This window comes from Oncorhynchus gorbuscha, linkage group LG10 (genome assembly GCF_021184085.1).
Source record: "Oncorhynchus gorbuscha isolate QuinsamMale2020 ecotype Even-year linkage group LG10, OgorEven_v1.0, whole genome shotgun sequence".
Lineage (NCBI taxonomy): Eukaryota > Metazoa > Chordata > Actinopteri > Salmoniformes > Salmonidae > Oncorhynchus > Oncorhynchus gorbuscha.
Genome location: NC_060182.1, coordinates 92,880,554 through 92,891,191, shown reverse-complemented (window position 1 = coordinate 92,891,191; position 10,638 = coordinate 92,880,554). Strand labels below are relative to the sequence as shown.

Here is a 10,638-nt window from a genome sequence, read left to right as displayed (position 1 = left end):
GAGGTTAGTAAGGGGTGATGTGATTGGGTAGGAGGTTAGTAAGGGATGAAGGTGATTGGGTAGGAGGTAAGTATGGGGTGATTGTGTAGGAGGTTAGTAAGGGGCAATGTGATTGGGTAGGAGATTAGTAAGGGATGAAGGTGATTGGGTAGGAGGTAAGTATGGGGTGATGCTATGTTAGCTAGCTAGGTATGGCTATCCAACACTGGAACTCTTCCACGTCAAGGTAAGCTTTTGGTAGAATTAATTTATTGCCACCGGGACCTGCCGGTGTAACTGCTAAACTGCTTGCTGTATACTGTACTGCACGATTGTAGCGGGTGTACTAATGCATTAGCTGTGTATGTGTGTACCTCTGTGCTGGGTGGATGAGTTCTCCAGGCCATCCCAGGGCGTCCACAACACCAGTGCTTTGTGGATGTCTGAGTTAGAGTGTCTTTGGTCCTGAAGAGGTGGGACATCAGCCTGAAATCCAATCCCCACGTTGATCCTCCTGTGAGTGATAGGTCAATAACCAATCATAGTTGTGTATGCTTCACAGATGTGTTTCTCTGCACTCAAAATAGACTTAAAGCGGGTAGGAGGTTAGTAAGGGATGATGTGATTGGGTAGGAGGTTACTAAGGGGTGATGTGATTGGTTCGAGGTTAGTAAGGGGTGACGCGATTGGGTAAGGGGTGATGTGATTGGGTAGGAGGTTAGTAAGGGGTGATGTGATTGGGTAGGCGGTTAGTAAGGGACGATGTGATTGGGTAGGAGGTTAGTAAGGGGTGATGTGATTGGGTAGGAGGATAGTAAGGTGTGATGAGATTGGGTAGGAGGTTAGTAAGGGGTGATGTGAGTGGGTAGGAGGTTAGTAAGGGGTGATGTGATTGGGTAGGAAGTTAGTAAGGGGTGATGTGATTGGGTAGGAGGATAGTAAGGTGTGATGAGATTGGGTAGGAGGTTAGTAAGGGGTGATGTGAGTGGGTAGGAGGTTAGTAAGGGGTGATGTGATTGGGTAGGAGGTTAGTAAGGTGTGATGAGATTGGGTAGGAGGTTAGTAAGGGGTGATGTGAGTGGGTAGGAGGTTAGTAAGGTGTGATGAGATTGGGTAGGAGGTTAGTAAGGTGTGATGAGATTGGGTAGGAGGTTAGTAAGGGGTGATGTGAGTGGGTAGGAGGTTAGTAAGGGGTGATGTGATTGGGTAGGAAGTTAGTAAGTGGCGATGTTCTTACGGTTTGTTCTTCATTAGATGCTCCCCGGACATTAGCATGTCACCATCACTTGTGGTTAGAGAGCAGTATAGCCCAGTTCCATCCCTGTCTGGCCTCAGCATGGGAGGAGGGGTGTATTCGGTCAGTTGAACAATTGAACGCAGAACACTCTGGAACACCACAGCACCCCTAGTGGACTGGCGGGGCAGGACAAGAGCAGAGTGGCGATGGGGATCCCTCCTCTTTTCTTTTTTCCTTTCTTTCCATCCCCTCCTTCCCTCATCCTCCCCCTCTTGGTGCTCCTCTTCCAGGCATGGAAATGGGGAGGCAGGGAGTCTGACGGGCACAGAGACGGGCATCACTATGGGGACAGGAGACCCTGGAATCACCCCTTCCTTCTGCTGAGAGAGAGAGAGAAAATGTATATTACAGGGATAGAGAAGTAGTGTGTGTGTGTGTGTGTGTGTGTGTGTGTGTGTGTGTGTGTGTGTGTGTGTGTGTGTGTGTGTGTGTGTGTGTGTGTGTGTGTGTGTGTGTGTGTGTGTGTGTGTGTGTGTGTGTGTGTGTGTGTGTGTGTGTGTGTGTGTGTGTGTTTCGTCTCACCGTCCTGTATGTTTGTGACCTGTCGGGCTGTCCTCGGAGTCCTCTGTGAGAGCGCATGTGTCCGTTAAGAGCAGGAAGACTCTTAAAGTCCCTCTGACACACAGAACACATCAACCTGCTGACACACACACATCATCATCATTAATATCATCATGATCATAATCAATATTATCATCATAATCAACATCATCATCATAATCAATATCATCATCATAATCAATATTATCATCCTCATCATCATAATCATTACCATCATCGTCAACATCATAATCAATATCATCATAATCAATATCATCATAATCAATATTATCATCCTCATCATCATAATCAATAGCATCATCATTATCATCATCCTCATCAATATCATCATGATCATAATAAATATTATCATCATAATCAATATCATCATAATGATAATAAATATTATCATCATCATCATCAATACAAACACCATATTGGATCAAAAAGTGTCGTAGTTGGTGGGCGTGGCAGGGGGCATGGCAGGGCGTGGCAGGGGGTGGCAGTGGGTGGGGCAGGGCATGGCAGTTGGAGTGGCAGGGCATGGCAGGGCATGGCAGGGCGTGGCAGTGGGCAGCAGTGGGCGTGGCAGTGGGCGTGGCAGGGCATGGCAGTGGGTGTGGCAGGGCATGGCAGTGGGTGTGGCAGGGCATGGCAGTGGGCGTGGCAGGGCATGGCAGTGGGTGTGGCAGGGCATGGCAGTGGGCGTTGCAGGGAACGTGGCAGTGGGTGTGGCAGGGCATGGCAGTGGGTGTGGCAGGGCGTGGCAGTGGGTATGGCAGGCCGTGGCAGTGGGCGTGGCAGCGCATGGCAGTGGGTGTGGCAGGGCGTGGCAGTGGGCGTGGCAGGGCGTGGCAGTGGGCGCGGTCACGGCTGAATTTGGTCAAAGCCCCGGTCAATAACTGTTTTGATGCCTCCATCTTGGTGGAGAGACATGTTGGTGTTTTAAAGCCAATTTCCTGTAATTCTACACATTTTTTAACGTAGCTGATTAAAATGTTGTAGTTTCAAAGCTAATTTCCTGCAATTATATTTGTATTTTATTTAACTAGGCAAGTCAGTTAAGAACAAATTCTTATTTTCAATGACGGCCTAGGAACAGTGGGTTAACTGCCTGTTCAGGGGCAGAACGACAGATTTGTACCTTGTCAGCTCGGGGGTTTGAACTTGCAACCTTCCGGTTACTAGTCCAACTCTCTAACCACTAGGCTACCTGCCACCTCTACACTCTAACCACTAGGCTACCTGCCACCTCTACACTCTAACCACTAGGCTACCTGCCACCTCTATACTCTAACCACTAGGCTACCCTGCCACCTCTACACTCTAACCACTAGGCTACCCTGCCACCTCTACACTCTAACCACTAGGCTACCCTGCCACCTCTACACTCTAACCACTAGGCTACCCTGCCACCTCTACACTCTAACCACTAGGCTACCTCCCACCTCTATACTCTAACCACAAGGCTACCTCCCACCTCTATACTCTAACCACTAGGCTACCTCCCACCTCTACACTCTAACCACTAGGCTACCCTGCCACCTCTATACTCTAACCACTAGGCTACCCTGCCACCTCTACACTCTAACCACTAGGCTACCTGCCACCTCTACACTCTAACCACTAGGCTACCCTGCCACCTCTACACTCTAACCACTAGGCTACCCTGCCACCTCTACACTCTAACCACTAGGCTACCCTGCCACCTCTACACTCTAACCACTAGGCTACCCTGCCACCTCTACACTCTAACCACTAGGCTACCCTGCCACCTCTACACTCTAACCACTAGGCTACCCTGCCACCTCTACACTCTAACCACTAGGCTACCCTGCTACCCCACTCTAACCACTAGGCTACCCTGCCACCTCTACACTCTAACCACTAGGCTACCCTGCCACCTCACCTCTAACCACTAGGCTAACCTCTACACTCTAACCACTAGGCTACCCTGCCACCTCTACACTCTAACCACTAGGCTACCCTGCCACCTCTACACTCTAACCACTAGGCTACCCTGCCACCTCTACACTCTAACCACTAGGCTACCCTGCCACCTCTACACTCTAACCACTAGGCTACTCTAACCACTAGGCTACCCCTCTACACTCTAACCACTAGGCTACCTGCCACCTCCACTCTAACCACTAGGCTACCCTGCCACCTCTACACTCTAACCACCACCCTGCCACCTCTACACTCTAACCACTAGGCTACCCTGCCACCTCTACACTCTAACCACTAGGCTACCCTGCCACCTCTACACTCTAACCACTAGGCTACCCTGCCACCTCTACACTCTAACCACTAGGCTACCCTGCCACCTCTACACTCTAACCACTAGGCTACCCTGCCACCTCTACACTCTAACCACTAGGCTACCCTGCCACCTCTACACTCTAACCACTAGGCTACCCTGCCACCTCTACACTCTAACCACTAGGCTACCCTGCCACCTCTACACTCTAACCACTAGGCACCTCCACCTCTACTCTAACCACTAGGCTACCCTGCCACCTCTACACTCTAACCACTAGGCTACCCTGCCACCTCTACACTCTAACCACTAGGCTACCCTGCCACCTCTGCTCTAACCACTAGGCTCTACTCTAACTCTAACCACTAGGCTACCCTGCCACCTCTACACTCTAACCACTAGGCTACCTCTGCCACCTCTACCACTAGGCTACTCTAACCACTAGGCTACCCTGCCACCTCTACACTCTAACCACTAGGCTACCTGCCACCCTACCTCTAACCACTAGGCTACCCTGCCACCTCTAACTCTAACCACTAGGCTACTCTAACCCTGCCACCTCTACACTCTAACCACTAGGCTACCCTGCCACCTCTACACTCTAACCACTAGGCTACCCTGCCACCTCTACACTCTAACCACTAGGCTACCCTGCCACTCTAACCACTAGGCTACCCTGCCACCTCTACACTCTAACCACTAGGCTACCCTGCCACCTCTACACTCTAACCACTAGGCTACCTACCTCTAGGCTACCCCTAACCACAAGGCTACCTCCCACCTCTATACTCTAACCACTAGGCTACCCTCCCACCTCTACACTCTAACCACTAGGCTACCCTGCCACCTCTATACTCTAACCACTAGGCTACCCTGCCACCTCTAACTCTAACCACTAGGCTACCCTGCCACCTCTACACTCTAACCACTAGGCTACCCTGCCACCTCTACACTCTAACCACTAGGCTACCCTGCCACCTCTACACTCTAACCACTAGGCTACCCTGCCACCTCTACACTCTAACCACTAGGCTACCCTGCCACCTCTACACTCTAACCACTAGGCTACCCTCCCACCTCTATACTCTAACCACTAGGCTACCCTGCCACCTCTACACTCTAACCACTAGGCTACCTGCCACCTCTACACTCTAACCACTAGGCTACCCTGCCACCTCTACACTCTAACCACTAGGCTACCCTGCCACCTCTACACTCTAACCACTAGGCTACCCTGCCACCTCTACAGTCTAACCACTAGGCTACCCTGCCACCTCTACACTCTAACCACTAGGCTACCCTGCCACCTCTACACTCTAACCACTAGGCTACCCTCCCACCTCTACACTCTAACCACAAGGCTACCCTGCCGCCCCATATGCATTTTGGCATGGATAGGAATGTGTTCCTATGCTCAAACCAGTCAAAGGTTTGGACACACCTACTCATTTTTGCTATTTATTACATTGTATAATAACAGTGAAGACATCAAAACTATGAAATAACACATGTGGAATCATGTCGTAAACAAAAAAGTGTTAATCAAATCAAAATGTATTTTATATTTGAGATTCTTCAACGAGCCATCCTTTGCCTTGATGACAGCTTTGCACACTCTTGGCATTCTCTCAACCAGCTTCATGAGGTAGTCACCTGGAATGCATTTCAATTAACAGGTGTGCCTTGTTAAAAGTTAATTGGGTGGAATTCTGTTCATTCTTAGTGTGTTTAAGCGGATTAGTTGTATTGTGACAATTTGTAAGTCGCTCTGGATAAGAGCGTCTGCTAAATGACTTCAATGTAAATGTAGGTGTGGTATACAGAAGGTATAAAGAAGCCCTATTTGGTAAAAGACCAAGTCCATATTATGTCAAGAACAGCTCAAATAAGCAAAGGGAAACGACAGTCCATCATTACTTTAAGACTTTCACTCGCGAGGAGAAGGTCAGTCAATTCAGAAAATTTCAAGAAATTTGAAAGTTTCTTAAAGTGCAGTCGCAAAAACCATCAAGCGCTATGAAACTGGTTCTCACGAGGACCGCTATATGAAAGGAAGCCCCGGAATTACCTCTGCTGCAGAGGATAAGTTCATGAGAGTTACCAGCCAAAATGAATGTTGCAGCCCAAATAAATGCTTCACAGAGTTTAAGAAACATACACATTTCAACATCAACTGTTCAGAGGAGACTGAGTGAATCAGACCTTCATGGTCAAATTGCTGCAAAGAAACCACTACTAAAGTGCACCAGTAAGAAGAAGAGACTTGCTTGGGCCAAGAAAAATTAGCAATGGGCATTAGACCAGTGGAAATCTGTCCTTTGGTCTGATGAGTCCATTTTTTTGGTTACAACAGCCGCATCTTTGTGAGACACAGATTAGGAGAAACATCTCCGCATATGTGGTACCCAACGTGAAGCATGGAGGAGGAGGTGTAATGGTAAGGTGGTGCTTTGCTGGTGACACTGTCAGTGATTTCTTTAGAATTGAAGTTACACTTAACCAGCATGGCTACCACAGCATTCTGCAGTGATACGCCATCCTATCTGGTTTGAGCTTAGTGGGACTATCATTTGGTTTTCAACAGTACAATAACCCAACACAAGCTCTGTAAGGGCTATTTGACCAAGAAGGAGATTGATGGAGTGCTGCATCAGATGACCTGGCCTCCACAATCACCCGACCTCAACCCAATAGAGATGGTTTGGGATGAGTTGGACCGCAGAGTGAAGCAAAAGCAGCCAACAAGTGCTCACCTGGAAAAGCATTCCAGGTGAAGCTGGTTGAGAGAATGCCAAGATTGTTCAAAGCCGCCATTAAGGCAAGGGGTGGCTACTTTGAAGAATCTCAGATATAAAATATATTTTGTTTTGCTTAACACTTTTTTTTTCAGTACTACATGATCCTATATGTGTTATTTCACACACACACACACACACACACACACACACACACACACACACACACACACACACACACACACACACACACACACACACACACACACACACACACACACACACACACACACACACACACACACACACACACACACAGCATACCTGCAGTTTGGTGTCTCATAGTTTCCCAAATGTTCTGTCAATGTCATCTAAAAGAGTAACAAAACCAACATTAATTTAACACACTGTTAAGTATATCAGATATCCTTAATGCTTTAGTTTTTAGCTCAGCGAGCTAACACAGACTACCCAGACTCCTCCTTGGGAGGATGTTACTGTACCTGTGTCTGCTGTGCTGGAGGCGAGTAGAGAGGCTTCAGATGGTTCAAGTGATTCAATTGATTCAGGTGGTTCACGTGTGGTCCTCTCCTCTCTGTAGTCATCTGCTGAACGGCTGGACTTACCCCCCTCTCTGACTCCCACCCCCCACGCAGGAGGAGAGGGGGAGAGAGGTAGAGAGGGCTGCATCTAGGGCTAGGGTTAGGGTAGGGAATATAGGAAGTGCTTGGGCTAGGCTGGTTAGGATGGGGTATGGGGCTGGATTGAGGGCTGAGGTGAGGATAAGAGTAGGGACGATGGTTAGGGTGGGAGCTGTAGGTAGGGTTAGGATTGGGGTTGTAAGTGGTGTTAGTATTTGGGCTGTAGGTAGGGTTAGGGTTGAGGTTTGGGATGTAGGTAGGTTCGGGATTATGGTTGGGGCTGTAGGTAGGGTTGGGGTTGGGGGTGTAGGTAGGGTTGGGTTTGGGGTTGGGGTTAGGGTTAGGGTTAGGGTTGGGGTTGGGGTTGGGGTTAGGGTTGGGGATAGGGTTTGGGCTATAGGTAGGGTTAGGGTTGGGGCTGTAGGTGGGGTTGGGGTTAGGCTTGGAGCTGTAGTTAGGATTAGGGTTAGGGTTGGGGCTGTAGGTAGGGTTGGGGTTAGGGTTGGGGCTGTAGGTAGGGTTGGGGTTAGGGTTGGGGCTGGGGCTGGAGCGGGGGGGTTAGGGTTAGGGTTAGGGCTCGGGCTGGGGTTGGGGTTGTGGCTGTAGGCAGGGTTGGGGTTGGGGAGGAGGCTGTACTTGGATTGAAGATGGGGATTAGAGCTGGGATTGGATTGATGGTGAGAGTTAAAGTTAGAGTTGGGATGAGAGTGGAAGTGAGGGAAAAAGTAAGGATTGGAGTAAGACTGAGGACCAGAGTACAAGGGTGAGGAGGGTGAGGAGGGTTCCACAGAGGTTAGAGGGCTCTGTGCTGGCTGTGTGTACAAACAGGGGCTTTGTTTTTGGTCTGTGTGGGCCTGTGTGTACAGATAGGAGCTTTGTGCGTGGGTCTGTGTTTGAGTGTAGGAGATGTGTGTGTGCTGCTGGGTGTGACTGTGGTTCTGTGATGGGGGCTGTGGGGGGCAGCAGCCCCCTCCCTGTCCTTGTTCTTGTCTCTGGAGCTGGGCTAGAATGTGGAGTCTGACCTGGTGCTTCTGGCTCTGTAGCTGGCTCTGGACAGACTGGTGCTGGTGATGGTCCAGTTGGTTCTGTAGCTGGTCCTGGAGAGACTGATGGTGGTAAGGGTCCAGTTGGTTCTGTAGCTGGTCCTGGAGAGACTGATGGTGGTAAGGGTCCAGTTGGTTCTGTAGCTGGTCCTGGAGAGACTGATGGTGGTGATGGTCTAGCTGGCTCTGGACAGACTGATGCTGGTGATGGTCCACCTGGATCTGTAGCTGGCTCTGGACAGACTGATGCTGGTGATGGTCCAGTTGGTTCTGGACAGACTGATAGTGGTGATGGTCCAGCTGGTTCTGTAGCTGGCTCTGGACAGACTGATGGTGGGGATGGTCCAGCTGGTTCTGTAGCTGGCTCTGGACAGACTGATGCTGGGGATGGTCCAGCTGGTTCTGTAGCTGGCTCTGGACAGACTGATGGTGGGGATGGTCCAGCTGGTTCTGTAGCTGGCTCTGGACAGACTGATGGTGGTAATGGTCCAGCTGGTTCTGTAGCTGGCTCTGGACAGACTGATGGTGGTAATGGTTCACCTCCATCTGCTGGCTCTGATGGTGGTTGCAGTTCTGTAGGTCCAGTTGAGTCTGAAGGTCCAGAGACTGCTGTTTCATGTGATGGTTCTGCTGGTTCTGCTTGTTGCTGTACATGGTCTGGGAGTCCAGTATGGAATCCTGATAGCTGTTGGGGGGCTGATGGTCCTTTTGAGTCTTGAGCTGCCTCTTGTGGTTTCTGTTGCTGGTGTAGGTCTGCTGGTCCAGCTGGTGCTTCTTTCCCCGGGCCAGCTGATGGTTGAGGTTAGTTTGGGAGCCGTGGTTGTGGTAGTCCTGCAGAGTTTCTGGGTCAGGGTGGGTCACTGTCTGCTGGTACGACTGGTCCTGGGTATAGTCCTTGTAGCCATATCGTAGGGAGGGCTGGGAGAGGAGAGACAGTAGCTGACATGTGTCCACATCAGAAGGGAAGTCTGTCTCTACTAGGTCCTGGGGCTGAGAGATGGGGGAGAAGGGCTGGGGGAAGGGGAGCTGAATTTGGGAGAAGAGAGGGTGGTGGACAGGGGAGAGAGGAGCAGGCCTGGGGGACACGGGGGAGTGAAGTGGGGAGAGAGGAGCAGGCCTGGGGGACACGAGGGAGTGAAGTGGGGAGAGAGGAGCAGGCCTGGGGGACACGGGGGAGTGAAGTGGGGAGAGAGGAGCAGGCCTGGGGGACACGAGGGAGTGAAGTGGGGAGAGAGGAGCAGGCCTGGGGGACACGGAGGAGTGAAGTGGGGAGAGAGGAGCAGGCCTGGGGGACACGAGGGAGTGAAGTGGGGAGAGAGGAGCAGGCCTGGGGGACACGGGGGAGTGAAGTGGGGAGAGAGGAGCAGGCCTGGGGGACACGAGGGAGTGAAGTGGGGAGAGAGGAGGAGGCCTGGGGGACACGGGGGAGTGAAGTGGGGAGAGAGGAGCAGGCCTGGGGGACACGGGGGAGTGAAGTGGGGAGAGAGGAGCAGGCCTGGGGGACACGAGGGAGTGAAGTGGGGAGAGAGGAGGAGGCCTGGGGGACACGGGGGAGTGAAGTGGGGAGAGAGGAGCAGGCCTGGGGGACACGGGGGAGTGAAGTGGGGAGAGAGGAGCAGGCCTGGGGAACACGGGGGAGTGAAGTGGGGAGAGAGGAGCAGGCCTGGGGGACACGGGGGAGTGAAGAAGGGGGGAATGGCGAGGGGAGAAGTGAAGTCCCTCTGAGTCCTTGATAGGATGATGCTGCTTAGACATCACGTCAATAACCCTCGCTCACAACACTCTGCCTGACATATGGTTCGCTACATTGGCCCTGCAGCGATGGAGTTCTCTTCATCTAGAAGTGGGGTTGATGCTCATGGGAGTATGTTGTTCTCACTGTCAGACCTACAACAAAGGAGAGAGAGGGTTAACACATCTTTAAGAAGGCCCCGTTCCTGGGTCTGAGTATTGGAAAGGGATTGTGGGTATGTCAAGTATTTGACATCAACGTTGACGTCCACATGCAGACTCTCTAACACTCTAGCCCATATCATACCATCACTTTCATATCCACATGCAGACTCTCTAACACTCTAGCCCATATCATACCATCACTTTCATATCCACACATGAAAGCAAGCACGCACACACACGCACACAC

General features: G+C 51.0%; 2 protein-coding genes across 8 annotated transcripts in view; both read right to left on the bottom strand.

Annotated features, from left to right (window-relative positions):
- LOC124046758 (transcriptional-regulating factor 1-like) overlaps positions 1 to 7,773 on the bottom strand; it is a 22,940-nt gene extending 15,167 nt beyond the window's left edge. For 4 of the 7 annotated variants that reach the window (XM_046367491.1, XM_046367497.1, XM_046367496.1 and 1 more), the window contains exons 1-5: positions 7,315 to 7,773; positions 7,136 to 7,182; positions 1,799 to 1,916; positions 1,217 to 1,596; positions 354 to 493 (exon numbers count right to left, since the gene is read on the bottom strand). In XM_046367491.1, coding sequence (XP_046223447.1) covers positions 354 to 493; positions 1,217 to 1,596; positions 1,799 to 1,916; positions 7,136 to 7,182; positions 7,315 to 7,416 — 787 coding nt within the window. In that variant the 5' untranslated portion in view covers positions 7,417 to 7,773. The remainder of the gene's footprint in view (positions 1 to 353; positions 494 to 1,216; positions 1,597 to 1,798; positions 1,917 to 7,135; positions 7,183 to 7,314) is intronic. The other 3 variants (XM_046367492.1, XM_046367493.1, XM_046367495.1) reach the window with 3 other exon arrangements.
- A 333-nt stretch (positions 7,774 to 8,106) lies between these two features.
- LOC124046984 (sex-determining region Y protein-like) lies at positions 8,107 to 9,451 on the bottom strand. The gene is made up of 3 exons (XM_046367734.1): positions 9,440 to 9,451; positions 8,475 to 9,389; positions 8,107 to 8,112 (listed from the first exon to the last, which is right to left on the bottom strand). The coding sequence occupies exons 1-3, from the start codon at positions 9,449 to 9,451 to the stop codon at positions 8,107 to 8,109; spliced, it is 933 nt and encodes a 310-aa protein (XP_046223690.1).
- Between the last annotated feature and the right edge of the window lie 1,187 nt (positions 9,452 to 10,638).